General features: G+C 33.9%; 1 protein-coding gene across 7 annotated transcripts in view; it reads left to right on the top strand.

The window, feature by feature from the left end:
* LOC110467402 (voltage-dependent calcium channel type A subunit alpha-1-like) overlaps positions 1-18,209 on the top strand; it is a 274,929-nt gene extending 256,720 nt beyond the window's left edge. For all 7 annotated transcript variants that reach the window (XM_021524541.1, XM_021524542.1, XM_021524547.1 and 4 more), the window contains 8 exons: positions 478-582; positions 1,297-1,406; positions 2,627-2,644; positions 5,835-5,956; positions 8,882-8,978; positions 9,219-9,362; positions 10,193-10,523; positions 12,258-18,209. In XM_021524541.1, coding sequence (XP_021380216.1) covers positions 478-582; positions 1,297-1,406; positions 2,627-2,644; positions 5,835-5,956; positions 8,882-8,978; positions 9,219-9,362; positions 10,193-10,523; positions 12,258-13,246 — 1,916 coding nt within the window. In that variant the 3' untranslated portion in view covers positions 13,247-18,209. The remainder of the gene's footprint in view (positions 1-477; positions 583-1,296; positions 1,407-2,626; positions 2,645-5,834; positions 5,957-8,881; positions 8,979-9,218; positions 9,363-10,192; positions 10,524-12,257) is intronic.
* Positions 18,210-18,484: the final 275 nt, after the last annotated feature.

Raw genomic sequence — 18,484 nt, 5'->3', positions numbered from 1 at the left:
GGGGGACACAAATGACTTAAAAAACATCGATGGTGTGGTGACGATATATTAGAAAGTTTATCGAAAATATTCATGTAGCACAACCAAAAGATGTGTATCTGTGACGTTTCATGTTTTGTTATTTCAACATGTCGTCAATGGTAAAACGGCTAACGTTTTAATTGCTTGGTATTGTAAACAAAATATTGTTAGCAAAGCCGCTAAGTTTGCGCAGGGCGGGATTTCTTTTGTTTTTGGGCGAAACATTTATGTTACGTTGGAGGTATTCTAAATTTCAAGCTCTTACTCAGTAATCATACTATTGAAGAGGCCATGTTGAACTTAAGCAATAATAGAAATTTATACATTCTAATTCGGAACTTTACTTTTTATACTTTTGATCTAATTTAGCATGTTGATTTCTTTAAATATTGAGCACTATTTTGTTACAAATGGGCACTAGGTCGTTTGCACATGAGTTGCGCTCCGATATTTCAGTTGAGCTAATGGACAAGAAGGACGAAGAGATGAGAGACATCGTAAGAAGGTTATGGCCGGTCCAAGCCCGTAAAATGGTCAATCGTCTCGTTCCAGGCAACAATGGTGCGTGCTCCTACGGGCTCATATCAAACACAAATTCGTATGTTGTTAACTGTACAATGGAAAAGTGCCATTTTTTGCTTTATCAGTACAACAATATGTGCGTACATGTATATTGACATTCAAAATGTGCCCTCCAGAAAAGAGTTTGAGTAATGAAAGCATGATAATCAACGCAAAAAACAAATCCGGTTATAGATAATTTTGTAACACATTGTACTTGACCCAAAAATATTGTGTCGGTATTTCGTATTTTTTATTTTTTATTTTGATAAGTATAGTTTATATGACTTTTTTGTATAAATTCATTGGTAGTTAAGTCCCCCTAATGAAGTTGTTTTACAGCGGGTTTTTTTTCTATTCTTTCTTGTTATTTTTCTTCCAAATGGTTTCCAGAGTTTTTCTCTCAGAATGTAACGGCCGGATACTTATGAAATACTTATGAAGCTCAACATGAGCATTGGTGGGCATGTGTAGATGTGTGTAACGTGGTATTATTTTTGATAGGTCATCAAACATGGCCCTGTGCTCTCTGATTGTTTGACACATTTAGGGGTGTGCGCCAAGGTGATACCGACGGTACCTCGTATTATCTTAATTTTGCGCAAACACTGTATGCAAGTTTATTATGTCATAGGGGCAGTTGGGGGACTATGAATATTCCCGTTACAATTAAAATTGTCTCGTTTAATTTTATGACGTTGTTTTTCTTTTCAGATCTAACCTATGGAAAGTTAACAGTCGGGAAAATCTATGTAGGCCTTTTGATATTAGATAATTGGAGGGCTTACAAATCAAGTCAGACCAAGTTTGACAGTATGAAAATGGTAAGTAGGTAAAAGGCACATGATAACATTAAAAATGTTAAAAGGTTGAATTCGGAGAGGAAACGTATTTTGAAAACGACATACACAACAATAATGGTGTTTTATGTTGAACAATCTACTTTTGGTAAAGGCACTTTATTCTGCTTGTCTACTCTACCATAATTCGTTATCAATTTATTAAAAATGCTGTCTTATGGTGGGTTGTTCCTGTTTTTCATCGTGTATTGTACCTTCATCATAACATATCCATCAAGAAATATGATTGACTAGCTCAGTCATAAAAATAATTGAGAGAAATTCTTTGGAACGGCCACAATGGTTGTTTTATTTGAAACGAATAATTGTTAAACATGAATATTATTATATTTATGATGTAGATCTATGAGCCTTTTCACTTGATTTCTCGACTATTGATATTGTAAACGATATGTCAAACATAGTTTTACTAATTTTACATCAATGTACCGACGAATCGTCCCGGGAAAAACCCCGAGACATGTTCCTTTAACTTGAAAATGAAAACATTTCTCTTTTTGCGTCACCTAACGAAAACTTTTCGTTACTTGAGTTTTCTTGTATATTATGATTGTTGAATATGTACGCATAAATTTGACAGCAATAGACTGATGGTTTATTTTTCAAATCCCATTTTCATTCGATGTATTTGTTTTTTCTATGGGACTGTTCGGCGAATTACGCAAAAAAATAAAAATTGTTAGGATGCATCGTCAAACCATAAAACAACTTGAGAAACCAAAATGTGTAAAGTAGATTGAAGGAACTTTGTAAAATTATAGCTCTGATGTAGCAGATGTCATTGGTTAAGCATGCTTTGAAGGTATAATTTGAATATACTTTCATTATGGTCTAAAAATAGCAAGCAAATATTATAATAATAACACCAGTGGTTGGATCATTTCATAGCTGGAGATTTCTCCGAATAGGGAATATTTTGGAGAATAAATATATTCTTACGACATTTCGCATGCTGATGATAGAGGTGTCTTAAATCACAGAAAATGTTCCACTACTCTTCTATACTGTTATACTTAATACAGCTTTTGATTGGTTTTGCTTATATCCGTAAGTCCTGAACATTTCATATGATAAGCATCCTCTCTAGATGACTATTTTGAGATGTGGGTTTGTCCTGGTAAAACGCCTATTATGATGTGTGGGTGTAACCTTTTGAGATGTTGGTTTGACCTTTCTGATTGCAGGAGGATAGTAAGGAAGAGGTTAGTAGCAGTCGTCTCCGACGCAGTCTTCGCTGTGGCAACCACATAGCCAAACTTGACCCAAAAATTGCAGAAACTACTTGCTAATGACTGCACACTTTCCACTTGTCTAGCATGACTTCACTGCACAATTAGTTATGAGTGGCCCCCTATCGTACCATTAACACAGGGAGTTGCTAACGTGCATATCAATATACTATGCATAAAATATGAAATAGCGAAATTATACATACCGTAAGAAAAAACGTAATCAAACAAATCTGAATCTGTTTTCACCGATGTTAAGAACGAGATTATCATTTCCATTTCTTTTAATGGAGCTGCAAGATTTAAAATTACTTAACTCTAATTACTTTTATTTTCAATGACTTACTCTTAAAATATGAGATATTGACATCAAATTGTTCTATTAATTTCAAATAATGGATCATTGATATTCAACACTAGTCACAATCTGCGAATGAAGTATTGATATGCATACTAACTTTATATTATATCATATTCATTAGATATGTTTTTAGTTGCTCCTCTATTTTTCCTTTACGTAAGGTGTTGTGACATTCCATACCGTGAACAAATTAAAGCAATTTTAAAACAGAAGTTGCAATTACATCACATACATCACATCAATACTTACAAATTAAACAAATATTATCGCATCGCTCATTTTTTCAGTATTATAATATTCTGGGGATTTTTTACATGTAAAAAGTACATTTTAATTCAACTTCAACTGACGTTTCTTATTGGTTCGGTTTTGTTGTGATGTCAGTATGATTTAGTTTTATAATGCCTCGCTATTTTCCTATATTTCGGTGTTATTATTTCATTAGATCGTGTGTTTTAGATTTAGATATTTTTAAGCAAAGTGCTACATTTCATTATTACAACAGCTCTTTAAAATGGACAAGATCGGTTTAACAGAAATATTTGCTGCTTGTGAAATTGTAACGTTAAGTAAGACCGTTATGCTTGCTCAATTATTTAATTTTCGTAGTATGGACAATCAACTATTGTCCCAGCGCTACCAGATTTGATATTAAGTTGGTGTTAGAATGAGGAAAAATCATAGTATCGACTTATAACAATTGTATTTTAATCTTTAAGCGACTTATTTCGACAATCATTCCTAGTATACACCAAGTGTAAAGTACCGGCATAATTTGTTTAAAATATTACAGCTTTTCCTTTAATATTAATCCAATGCTTGGCATTATATTGCTCAAGATTGTCCTCAACTTAAAGATATTTTACAAAACAGGGGCCATTTTCACCATAATCCTATATGTTAAAGCAGCTATCATTCCTTACATGTTAAACTTCGCATCGTAATGTTTGTCGCCTCTTCGTATTAAATATTTGTCTGCATGCAACAGCCATTCATATTGAAATATAATTTGATTTATGTATTGATAGTGATACATTATTTTCGTTATCGTATGCATACTCTAGCTGTTCCTGTTTCCGTGGTCTGAACAATCCGATAAAACCATTACTAAAAATATGAAATCTCACTTTGAATTTAAAAACATGCGAAGAAAGGATTTATTTTTATGAAAATATCTTTGTTTAGTCCACGGAACTTGTTGTTTGTAAAGTACTTTAAAGGGAATTTAACCTCATAATCTATTTTTTATTTTCATGTACAAAGGACTTTCCTTTAAATGATGTTTTTAGAAAACATCTATTTTAAACTTAAAATATCTCTTAAGTTTCAATTGAAATGTTTGTATAAGAAATTGCATTAATGTCGTGATCATGGTGCAATATACAAGTTTTGAAAAAGAAAAGGTAAATTCCCTTATAAGTTATCAATATTTGTAATGTGTAATAGTGTGTTCCTCTTAGATTCCTTCTCTACTTTCTTGTCCCTCTCTCTAGTGAAGATCTTCTCCAAATAGTTTTTTTCCTATGTATTTGTTTCTCTTTATTCATCTTTTATTTTTTTTATCATTGCCATGGAAACATCTTATCAACAGTTTGCAGCATCGCAAATTAACTCATTATGAATGTTTGAATTGTTAAATTCAGGATGCATTTTACCAGAACACTCTTGGTGTAGGTGATTTAGGAATGACTTAACGTTAACACTTTATATTAACTTCCTATTCAACCATTATTTGCATAACATGGGTTTGACTTGGGTTGGAATGTTAACTTTTTGCTCACTAATAAGTTAAAAAACTAACATTGGGTCAAAGTAAATGGCTAAATGTCGCGCCTCCGAGACAATACTACCGGACCTATGAGAACCACTATAAGGTACTTATGTTAAATTTGCATTATGTTTTGTTTTCAATTATATTGTTTTATGTATTCATTGTTTCATTCGGGATTACTTATTCTGTTTATGCATTACAAGTGAAACACTCACATGCATGGGGAAAGTTGGTTTTAATATTTACATAATTTGATATTGATTTAAGGAGTATTATAGCGAATTATGTTTAAAACAACAAATTAGCTTGCAAATATGATAGAGAAATAAGTTTTTTTCATTTAGAGCTGTTAATAAGTGTTATAAAAATTTACTTAATTTGAATTTGGTTGCAAATGTAAACTTACTTTATATTTGGTTGCAAATGCAAACAGCCGATTACAAAATCATTATCCGGAATCAAAGGGTTTGATGACATTTGTGTTAAATGACATAGAAAGATGGCTTTGATTTCTAGAGTAGTTCAATTGGTCAGAATGTTCCATAAAGACATGTTTGGTAGAACATGATGGTGATGGTAAGATGATGGGACGGAAAGTAATTGTTATACATATAACAATCCAACACCCACCGACAGCTTTGCTAGACAATAATGTATACAAGATGCTTGATAAAACCGAATTGTCCAACTAATCATTCGGAAGAACCTCTGTGGAAGTAATATAAAGGTTATTTAGTGTAAATGCATATTGAGCAGTGAATTAATTCAGCAAAACTCTGATATCACGCCGTACAGGAAAGTAGATGAAGATCGAGTCCTATCTCTCTTCTCCTTCCTCCTATGTCCTTTCCTGTGGCTGCCTCCGCATCTTTGTGCTTCTTGGTGGAGTAATGTGCCCCTGACGTTGTGTACCGGAGCTAGTCGCTATACGACGACCAACGGTATCTGTATTCGCTTCTTTCTTTATTATCAGTAGCTAGGCCAACCTCGCGTCGCACACCCCCGGTTAATTTATGTCCCTCGTTTTCCAGCGTCACCCGTGCTTTTTCCAGAGACTGATGGGGGTGCTGAGGACGCCGTCGGCTCGGTCAAGCCAAAGTCTGGACCAGGACTCCGACCATTCACCGGACGATGACATGGACGGAGGTCACAGGTAATTACAAGAGTCTGAGGTCAAGGTTCATAGAGGGTGGCCGACTCATCAAGTGTGGTCTTGCGTGAAGAAAAAGAAAGAGTTACTACTACTGACACTGCTACCCTACTACAGCTAATATGATATCAGGTGACATAATTACTGTGCTTTAATTTCCCAAGTTTGGTGTGAAGAAGATCATAATCGAATCATTTTCTACTGATAACTTTTTTACTAGTAATGAAAACAAATAGGTTTTGTTTTATGAATATATTCTCTGATTCATTAATAAAATAAATAATAAATTAATGCTACTAAGCCAAACTGTCAAATTAAAGCATATTTATATTAGTCCTAGCATGTTGTAGTTCCAGTAGACCACACATTTTATCATTTTTCATATTTTTTTTAACTGTTCATGAAATCTACATTTGAATTAGATCACATTGCATGATATGAACCAACATGCATCAAAGCTGAACATAGTTACGCTTGATAAATGTGACACCTAGCATAGAAAATCGGAATGGGAAATGTTAGAAAAACTCTACCCGTTCTTTTAGAAATTAAATCTACACACATTGCAGCCTTGGTATATGAATATCCTAGAACCGACATATATTCCTATCGCTTTGAGGTTAAACACGTACCCCAGGCATGACCCTTTAACCGTCACCTTATCCACATACCCTTTCCAACGTATGCAGGGAATTAGGGATTTCAATGGAATGGGGCTTAAATTTTCATATTCTATCTGCAATTGGTGGCATGGATTTATTGCTACTTTAATGGTAGTTGTATGTCAAATGAAAACTTATGTCTCTGTTAACGGTTGAAATCCATATGAATTTGAGAGGATATCAATTATGCTATTGAATATGAATTAATCACAAAATAACCCCGTATGTTAGTATTATATTAAAAGATATTTAATGGGAAAACATTTCAACACTTTTTGTCGTTTCACACATCAAAGATACGATGCATCCATGATGACAAGGTGCATTTAGGTCAGTTATTTGTAAATGATGAAGCTGTATTATCAGATACAGTTTGTAGCACCTTTATTAATAACAATCATATAGTAATAACCGTCCAAATTCATACATCGGTGACAGGTTTGTTTTATCTATAAAATATTCCGAGTTTTTTTACATATTAAAATATTTCTCTTAAGACCTCACGGTTTCCTCCTTTTCATCTTGTAATGAACATTTAATACAAAACAATAATTTCAACTTTATTCTGTAAGATGTCCACCTTTAATTTTCTCGCATGACCAAGTTTTTATTCTATTCTTCCGTTTATCTTCCTCTCTATCTTTAAATCTATCGAAATTTTTCACAATTCTATCTTTCATGCTGTTTATAGAAATGCAATAGAATATTTTCAAGAAATTGTACTATATATATGAGAATAATATTTTTGTATGAAAAAATATATTCTATTTGATATATAAGTTAATTGCATTTATATACAATACAATAGTATATGAAACAAAACATTTAAAAATGTATCACAAATATGTTTTCACATTGTAAATCACTTTCTTTTCGTAAATAATTGCTTTACCAGCTGTAATTAAGCGACCTGTTCGTAAGTTATTGGATTCGAAACTTAAAACGAACAATAATTAATGTATATTCCTTATTTACTTGTGTATGAATGGATATTGACGATATAATCTAATTCACACTCCTCCTCGAAAATAACTAAATAAAACAAGTGATCTACAGTGAAAATTTAATTCGTTTATTTCACACTATAACTTGATCTAGTAAGTGTAACCGTCTACCAGTATCTAAAGATATATTACATGATATTTGAAATGTCGATTTAAAATGAAAATCGTCACAAGCGTCATCAATCTTGTATGAAATGGAAAGGAATTATATATCATTTCCATCACATGATAATGAAAATTGCGGAAGCATTCTCTCCATTTTATTAGCTAATTTTGTCATAAGGGCATCATTATATTACCTTGAAGTCTGTTTATTATAATTCATGACGTCACATTTTTCATTTCGTTTTTCAATTATACAGAAAATATTTATGACGTGATTGTATTCAGTATATGACACGGTAATCATGTGATATATTATATTTTAATTGTTCTGTAATACATCCGTTACAAGGAGTAATTTTCTGATTGTGAAATTATACATTTATTTATTGATCATCAGGTAAGTAAAATTGTAGCTGTAGAATGTTGAATCTTGTTCCCCCAGCTCTGAATACTATTGATAATCGCAGTGAAAATGTATAAAAAATATTTACTTAATATTTTTAGGTAGAAAACGAGAACTGTGTATAACATATAACACAATTTGAACGTTTTGCAAAGGTTTCTCAATTTGTGTAACTCTCCTTGATGTATATTTTTTAGAAGTCACTTGTAAAAGCATGTTATTTTTCAAAATGTCGTATATATATATTTCTATGTGTCATAAAAGTAGTCTGTGAAGAAACGCGTATTATGTGATGTTTGTAAATTATTGATATATCCACAAAAATTGGATTTATTTGTGAATCATTCATCTGTTCTGATTAGTGGAGAGAACAAATGTTTGTATCCATATGCCCTGTTGGAAGAACGATTATTAGTTCAACAAATTCTAAAAAGCCAGTGCATAATAAACTGGTTAGTAGAAAAGGAGAGAAAAGTACTTGGCATTGGGTAGCAAGCAAAGCCTTTAGTATTTACCGGTATGGGATAGTTAGTTTCAAAGTAAGCAACAGAAGAAACGTGCGACAAAAACGTCTTTAGATGCATTTCAACAAATTAGTCTATCCACTGAATCACGCATTAAGGGGAGATGAAACCCTTGTTTCTGAACAAGTGTTAAGGCAGCCTTGTCTGTAGTGGTGTGTGTCTGGAGATTAAATGATCACCTGTTGATTACCGATCATCTCGCTGTTCACTGTTTCCATTTCTACTTACAGTATTGACAAACACCCTTGGCAACGATCTCTGAGTTTTTTGCGGCGTGGTAGTAAACGGAAAAAAGACCACCAGCAAGGTGATGCGTGCAGTTTGCGGGTAAGATATCAGAGAATATATTCCAGTTGACTGTTTGAATTCCAACTGAACACCTTTTTTCTATAATGACCTGAAATTTAAATATAACATATTCCAGATATTGGCAAACTCCTTTCAAATTAACACTTTATTTACAAATATTATGTAATTAACTACGATGAAAACATATTTTCATCTTCATGAGCTTTTGCACTGTTTAAATGTTTATATAATGTTGTACCTGACCTACTATCCTGGCAGGGCCAAGGGTACCGTCCCGAATACGGTGGGTACGTAAACTCCTCATTCTCGTGCGAGGAGGAAGACGAAAAACTTTCCTCTGTTTCATCGCCTGCTAATGTTAGGGTAGTCATCCCTCACAAGAGAGTTGTATACCTCCGACAGGTACATATTGTTAGGTTTTAGCAAGCTTTTGGTGACGGAACTGCTGGTCAATTGACATTACCGTGAAGAGAATTTGCTTGGTATAAAGTTAACAGCGTAAAGCTTTCAAAATTGATCCTTTAAGCTGTGGTGAACGAATGGTTTGTACATATTGTGCTTATTATTTTTAAATGTTTCATCTATATTTTGGAACTTATTTATTTTGAATTCGTAGAGGTTTGGGACAAAAACTTAATAAATTCAACTTACGGTCTCGGTTTCTGGTTTTTCTCTTCTTTTTTTTGTTACTCTACTGCCTCTTCCTTTTCTGTATCTTCAATATTTATATTCATGATTCAAATTTACCATTGAATGTTGGATCGGCAGCATGGGCATTTTACTATGTGATTGTTGTCACGGTGCTGGTAATACGTTTTTATTTTAAATTAAAAAATATCTCATTAAAAGAAAAATAATTTTGAAGATTTGAAATACTTCGTATATTATAAAACCCGATTTCTGTCCATATAATCATTATTTTGCAGTTCTATGGTGTTGGTATAAACAATAACTATATAAATATTGCGAAGTTATAATGTTGATTTATAACAAAACGATATAAATTGTATTGATTTAGAGGAACACTGTGACAACTTACAGACACAAAGATAACTTACTGGATCACAACTTTATTAAAATGCGTTTTTTAGTGGTACATGTATTTCATTGACATTACCCTTGATAAATATGCATACATGTAGTATGTGATTGGATAAAATTATGCAAATATGATAATATAGTACAACGTATAGCTTGTTGTTTCCTTACAATTTGTCTGTCATTTTTGCCAGTCTATGGAGCGCCAAGACTTTTCCCGAGGTCTGAAGCCTGAACACGCAGGTCACGTATCCATGTCCAGAACGAACTCGGACCAGTCCATCAGGGGCGGGAGTAAATCGCCCTCCCTACCAGGTACACCGGTGTCCCCAAGGTCCCCATTGATGCCACACCGTAGTCCATTTGGATCCCCAGTCGGTAGTCCGTACATGGGTCGCCGATCACCATCGCCTCGAAGAGTGGATTTGGGATTTGCTTCAGCGGTAACGAACATCTGTGAACAAGCTCATAGCATAGCGGAACAGGATCGCAGATCAAAACATTACAGAAATAGGGATTATGAAGGTACATATAAGTTATGATAAATGCTGTTGAATACCTGTTTTAAACATTTTAGTCACCCCTAGGGGAACCCCAGCGGGGACGATTAATTTCGGTTTCAGTCCCAGATTTTGACATCTGTTACTTTTCGCTAAAAATGCTTTCGTGTGTTTGCTTCTGCCGGAATGTACCTGGCGCTAATTGCAAGCTTTTGGATAACTCAACTATCGATTTCCTTTTTAAACAGGATTGGCATAAAATCTAAAGTCGTTCCAAGTTTCACATGGGAATTACATATAACCCAGAGATGTTCCGAGTATGAATCAGGCACCTTTGAGATTCCCGAAGGCTAGACTGTTATATAATAAACTGCTATTGATTGGTTTAGATATTTTATGTCTGACCAACGACTACCGTTGTTGTTCGCGTATAGGGCGCACTTTATTAAGAGGAAAAATGAAGTGCCAAGAAATGTACACGATACTCAAGAACAATCCAGAGCCAGTCCTTGGTCGCGACCATTTATCGTAAATGTTTCGAAGATTTTCGGAAATGTTTTGAAATATGCTCGCAGCAATAAACTACAAAATTTCGTTGAATAACCCCTGATTGCATTGCCAATTTAACTATTACGAAAAGACGCAAGTTTAAGTCATATTATCGATAGAATCGGATAAATAAACTCGAGTAAAGTAGGCCGAACTTTTCAGGACGTGAATTGATAAATACCACGTATGGGGAAACATAACGAAGAATTGCATCGTAATTAGCACTCTGGGGTTAAAATGTCGTTCTTGGTTAATCATGCTGAACTATTCAATCTTGACAGTAGGAATGTGTCAAAACGACATGGGGAAAGTTGCGAAGTTCGCAAGTTGATGTACCGCAAAGAGTCAAGGTCGCGTATTACTATTAACCGGCAGGAATTCACAAGGTTGATATTCATGCGAATTGAACCGATAATGATAAAAGTTAGAGTTTGAAAAATAAATATTAACGTTCTCAAAACAGCCAAATACATACCGATATTTTCTTTTGAAGGGAGAATTGCTGAAATCACAATTGTTTGGTGTTTTGCATGTCTCGCGAATTTGGCTGTTGGCGGTCCTCGTCGGACCTGTTTGAGTGACTGCTTTTAAGCGTCCACACTCTGCCGATATCGATGTCCGATTCAGTCGGATTTGCAGACGATCAGAAAACTACTTGGAAAAGTCTATTTGATAACAACAAAAATGTAGAAGATTTATCCGTATATAAGATTGAATCTTTTCTGAAACTTTTTGTTGTGAAAACATCATCGTTATATTCCAATAACCTGTTTTGTCCATGCCAGGTGACAGTGTCAGCAGATGTCCCCGTACTCGAGGTGACAGTCAACGCTAACGTTATAGTTGCCACATGCTTTCTTATTAATTCCATGTGTTAGCATGGCTTCCTTAACAGCGTGTATGTTCTTACACCTAGTCATTGTTAGACCATTTTGATTGACAGGTGGAAATATATTACGTGTAGCTTGGTCAATGATTTATCTGAAAATGATCATACAGGAGATGGGGTGACTTTCATGTCATTTTGACATATTTCTAGTTAATTATTGCAATAATTGTGCGATTAAGTTGATTATTGCATGGTAGAAATGAATATTATAAAAATCTTTAATTAAAGAAAATACCTGAAATGATAATGATCGTCAACAGTACCCAACGGATTCAAAACCAAAAAATGAAAAGTATATCCTCTGTTCGTTTTGGTTAACAGGTATCCTTTTGGACGAGACCCTTAGTTTGCCGAACTCGCCACAAATGAGGGGGAGAAGTAAAACCCGTCCTCCTCTTACCATGCAGTCAAATGTGATTGGTTCACCAGCACCAAGTCCACAGCCACTACGGAAACGGGATACGACTTTTTACAGATCAACATCGTTAGAAACCAGGTCTAGAAGTCCATCCCCTACTACCACCCCTTCCCAGACTCCTCAGCAGGAGTACTACGGGACTGCCAATTTGACGGACCGGTCCCGTAGTCCAAGTCCTGCTGTCACATCACCACCAAAGAAACCAGGCCGGAAACTTCCATCAATTCCACCCAAGCCTTCTTCTTTGAATCTTGCTCAACCAAAATTAAAAGACAACATGCCACGAGTCATGCCATCGCCCACTATCCCCCAGCCCCCAAAATCCCCTGGAAGCATAAACTTTCCAAAACTTAATAAGTCCCCCACACATGTGCCGAAACAAAATGTCCCCCTGACTTCACGCCCAATTGTTCCGCCTGGACGTATGGGAAGGCCGGAACCTACCAGTCCCACGGAGAGAAATAATTTGAATAAAATCAGTGGTCACTCACGAACTTTGCCATCCCACAGTGGTAGGACTAGTAGTCATGACCCCCATATGGGACACGACCGATCACATGACAGGTCACATGACAGGTCACATGAACGATTACATGACCGATCACATGATCGATCTCATGATCATCGTTACCGAACCAGTAGTCACTCGCCGGATATTAGCCGGAATAGTAATAATGAACAAACCAAATTTTTAGCAAGCCATTTTGACGAGCAGGCCTCACAAAATATAGGTCATGAACATGGCGGCCGCGGAAGACCTAGAAATGCGTCAACATTACCCAACGGATTCAAACCCAAAGGACATAAAAAGAAACCAGAAAAACTAGAAATGAGAAGCGACAGTAATATTCCGCTACGCAATGACTCGGATGATGAGTCAGATTGGTGTTAGCATTCTGTGAAGAATTTTTCTTCTGTCTTTTTTTTTTTGTCTCTCATTATAATAATATATCCACTGCAATGCTCTGAAATAATCCATTCTTAGTCTGTTTTGTTATTGATTGTGATATTGTGATGTTTTTAAAGTTATCAAGATAACTACTGTTATTGGTATCATTGAGCACACGTTTTCATTTTTAGATTTGTTCTAATATATATACTCAGGAATCGTTTTGTTTTCTCTCATTATCAAAAGGTAGTTATCGTAAGATAGAATTTAGTTATACCTTATTTCTATAAAAGAGTTGGCATGTCATTTAAGACCTGCTAAGACAGTTTCAGCCAGATGAGGATGGTAAATAGGCATTTTCTGTCCACCTGTGTTAATTGTTTTAAATTATACATACACTAGATCCTCCTTGTATGTACGACAATCTTATCGTCAAGCAATTTGAAATCTTTTAGTTCCAATCATTTTCATATCTATAGTAATATGTTTGGAATTTTGAATTCGAGTTATGAGTGCGGATTTGTAGTAAGTTTTATTTTAAAATATCATTTGTGTTAAACACTGTATTGTGGTATATTTCAGAGGGTAACGGTGGCATATATTTTGTCTTTTCTTGCCTTACCACGTAGCTTGATTTTCCTTCAGGATCTAGATATATAACTGAAAACTGCGCGATATAACGGATGATAGATTAAAGGTGTATGCTACCTAAATGAGAAATGCATTTCCTTTCCAAAGAGTCCCTTTCTGAGATATTCGTTTAATATCACTTATGAATGGTAATTTATTGATATGTTTTTAAAACATTAAAGAGGTTTATTTGAGACAGCTGTGACCTACAAAAAATCAAATGTTTAATGTGTAAGGTAGCAGAAATTATTCAGCGTACATAGTGTGTTGATCTCCATGTGTTGCCGATAACATTGGCGAACCTATTTAAAATTATTGTTATCTATCTTCATATGATTTATTGTTCAGATGTGATTAATTTGTGGTTTACACTAAATACGTGAAAATGTGATGACTATGTTATCAATATAATATACACTATATACTGGTTTTCTTACCCATAGTGTGAACTCTCCAACACCTTGAATTGGGAGAGTCTAAATACTGTAGTGTGTACGGGCAGGGTGAAAGCCGTCTGTTTTGCTCATCACGTGTTTGAACATATTAGGAATATATATATATATATATATATATATACGTGTCCATAATGTGTAAATATAACCCATTCCTTTAAAATTCAAAGTTTGCATGACCTAGAACATCTATTGTTTTCCTGGAGATTCTTCTTAATGATAAGATTAAATATTCCTTTTATATATAAATAGCATACTTTATTTACATACAGAATATGTTTTGTATGATTGTTATTAATCATTTATGACTCATGATATGAGCTTGATTAATATGTGTGTTTAATGATTGAAAATCGTAACGTTGTGTGCGTTAGAACTTACTGTTTGAACAATGACCGGTTACTTCAGTTATTCCTGATATGCATTTTTACCTCTTCAATCGTAAGTTGGAACGAATGACAGGTGCAAGCGTGTGCTGCTGGTTAGATGGAAGCATGGATGACCGGATGTTCCACCTGTACCCGCACAAATATGTGATGGGTCAATTTATATTGTTATATTTGTAATTCAGTTTGTGCATCCACAAACAATGGGAGTTGAGGAGAGAAAAATCATTCCAATAGTATTGTCATTGTTCACAATCTTGTATCAATGTGTGAAAATATTCAGAGATAACTTCTCTTGATCATATCTATTCTGATTGGTTAAAAACTGTAATGTGATCATCTCAGATTGAGGCTAATTCAAACAAGTGTTTAGTCATGTCGACGAAGTCGATTATTCTTGATCTAAAATTACCCTAACTGGTTTCTATAATGTCTTGAGTACTTACAGAATACTGGAATAAATATATTAAGGTAATTCTTTGGAAATGTTTGTTATAACATATTGATGATATTAAGTTATTTTGTTCATAACAATTCAAATTTCTAAATATATAACTGTTATTAAATGTTGATATTATTTGTTATTGTTTAGAGGTTTAATTGTTCATCATTTCCTCGAATGTTAGCTGATTACCATATTACTTTGGTATTCACAAACAGAACGCTGTTATTGAATATTCATGAGCACAGATAATAACAAAGATACACTTATTATCAATTTTCTGTTTAGATGTGTAAATACTCACTGTTGCTTTGTTCCTGGATCCATCCTTGTGATATAGGACCCCGTATCAATTCAATTTTACGAGTCCTTGTATCCTTGTCATTGATACGGTTCCCTGTATTCATGCTGATGATACGGTTCCCTGTATTCAGGCTGATGATACGGTTCCCTGTATTCAGGCTGATGATACGGTTCCCTGTATTCATGCTAATGATACGGTTCCCTGTATTCATGCTGATGATACGGTTCCCTGTATTCATGCTGATGATACGGATCCCTGTATTCATGCTGATGATACGGTTCCCTGCGTTCATTGTATTTATCATGGAACTTGATGCTACATGTATTCAAATATTTGTTCTCGTTTTGTCTGAGGTGAAATTTGTATAAAATACACCAAATAAATAGGTAGACTGTAGTTAGGCACTTTTAATATAAAACCTGTGAGAGGCTTACCCGACTATAAGTGGTGATTTTGCCTTCAACCGTACCATTGATGAGAAAGACTACCAACCCTTAGCCTTAATAGGCTTGTGGGCACTGTTCTATTATAAGGTGTTGACCCAGTTACCAGTAAGCATTTATGCTACACCATGTAAATAAATCTTGTCGAAGTGCCTGAGGATATCGTTGAGATCAACAAACTCCATCAATGGTCATTTTATTTATGATAGTAACCATCTTTTTACTGTGGAGCTAGGTTATGAATTAGGCAATAGAGAGACTACGGTACGATGCTGTAGTGGTATTGAAACGTTTAGGTATGGTCATTCTCTCCATCCCATTCCTTCATTTAAGTGTACCAGGGACCAAGCGGGGATTATTGCCTAATTCTTATTAAAAATACATTTTTCATATTTTTCTACCAGTCTCATAATGCAGAAACTTTAATGTACGGTAGTTGTAATTGTAGATCCTATTCAGATATCAATATATATATATACATGTGCATTTCTCATCCGTTTTGCTTTATATTTCCTCTCTATGTTCACCTTATTATGTCATGACAAAAAATCTAATTGTAATCATTATTGGTCAAACAGCAAAACATAATGCGATGTTATTGAAGCACTGTGTTCTATAAGTTTTTTTTTATTGATATTTCTATCAGTGTTATGCGTGTTTTTCCCTCAATTATCTCGATAGAACTTTCAGTTTACTAATAGTAGATGTAAAGATTTTACAAGGAACCCGTTTTAGCAAGTTCGTTAAGAAAGAACACATTCCTTTAGATATGTAAACAAGTGAAATAAAATTATGTTTCCTGTCAGAAAAGAAAGGCTTGATATAAGTTTAAACGTCACATAAAACAAAGTTGAAATCTTACGTATTTTTTTCTTTATTATGAAAAAAAATACTAATTCCTCTTTGTGCAGTTGAACAGCCTAAATTCAATCCATTATTTTTACGCTTATTTTCTCTTGTTTTTTCTTCTTCAAAATTTCTATGCAAACATCCGTTTTCATTGGATATTGTGTTTGCCATGTGTAACGTTGTGTTGTTTGGAGGATGACTGGAATGACGTTTTTACAGGTAGAATTGTATATAAAGAATATGACTGGAAGCTAGTAAAATGTGTATCTACATGTGTTGAATTGAATAAGAATACCATAGCACAGGTTGATTTGATGGATGGTTTGTATATTAATTTCTGAGCTATATATATATATATATATGGTGAAAACTGAGTTGTTTGGGGTGTATTAAATGCAAGTGTGTAAATGTCAATGACGTCATCATGCTGTCGCCATCACTACTATAACATACTAGTTTGAAATATCTTATATAAATCATAATTTTCAAATACAGTTTTGATATTTTAGTCAACCACATTTCTATCGCTAGTTATTGAATCCACCATTTTTAAATATCTTTATTTGTTTTTTAGTTTATTGTTCAAAAAATATTTAGAAGGACTAAAAAGTATCAAATTAAAGTCCTGTCATTTGCATTTGAAATGTTTTCTGTACAGTGTCACGTACTTGCATCATTTCACCCGGATAATTTGTTTTATTATAAGTAATTCTCGCTTCCCTTTTTCTTATTCTATTTCCGAATTTAAAGTATACTTGTAAAATCAAGATTATTAGAAAGTTTTCCAACTTCACAATTAAACGCTTTGTCATGGTATGCGATAGGTGGGGACATTATTAAAATCATTATTGGAACTTATATGGAAAGCCCAGATTTAAATTTTACGAAAATATTTTTCGTTTTTATATTTTAATTAATGTACCTTTTTTCTGTGATAAGAGGTGAACTCGGTCATATTTTTTTTATATATTATCAGAAATTATAAGCTGTAGTGTTAAATGCCAAAGATTAAGTAATGCTCAATAGTAGGTGTCCTGTGAAAGATAACTTGAAAATGATACTACCCTCGTTTTAAATTCTTATTATCTACGATAAAATGCCATTGCTATTTAGATTAGAAATAGCTCTGTATAGTATGAATGTTCTGAGTAAGACAAAGACTAAACAACCGATGTAAGATATGTATTAGGTAAAGAATTTTGGTCTCGCATCAGTCGTTTCGAAAGCATCAGTCAAACACCGATTATGGTAAGAACTTGATAGGTTGACACGAAGATTCAAATATTATCTATGGAAGAAATTACTTAACAGTGGTGATTTTCAAGTAGCCCCGTGAATATTGTTATGAAGTAAATAAATTTCAGAAACTAAACGAATACTACTAATAATAGTAAAAATATTAACAATATACAACATTTATATTGCGCCCTATATAATTTGTGAAATTATTCTAAAACGCTTTACAACATATGAATAATAGTATTAGTTATAATTGTGAAACAAAAACAAAGGCTTACAATCACTTTTATACATTTTAAGCAAGCAGATAATCAATACCATGGTACCATATTCTGTTACCATGGTAATAATCAACAATCGTTAAATGATCAAAAATATATTGAAGCTCAAAATTAAGAGACTATCACTTATCTTACATTTTCCAAGCAAGAATGGTTGTATTTAATAAAACAGTGCTCCCCAAATTAGTTCAACGTGGTGCTGTCGAATCGTCAAG

This window comes from Mizuhopecten yessoensis, unplaced genomic scaffold (assembly GCF_002113885.1).
Source record: "Mizuhopecten yessoensis strain PY_sf001 unplaced genomic scaffold, ASM211388v2 scaffold11173, whole genome shotgun sequence".
Lineage (NCBI taxonomy): Eukaryota > Metazoa > Mollusca > Bivalvia > Pectinida > Pectinidae > Mizuhopecten > Mizuhopecten yessoensis.
Note: the sequence above shows the minus strand (reverse complement) of the source record. Positions and strands in the feature narration are given on the sequence as shown.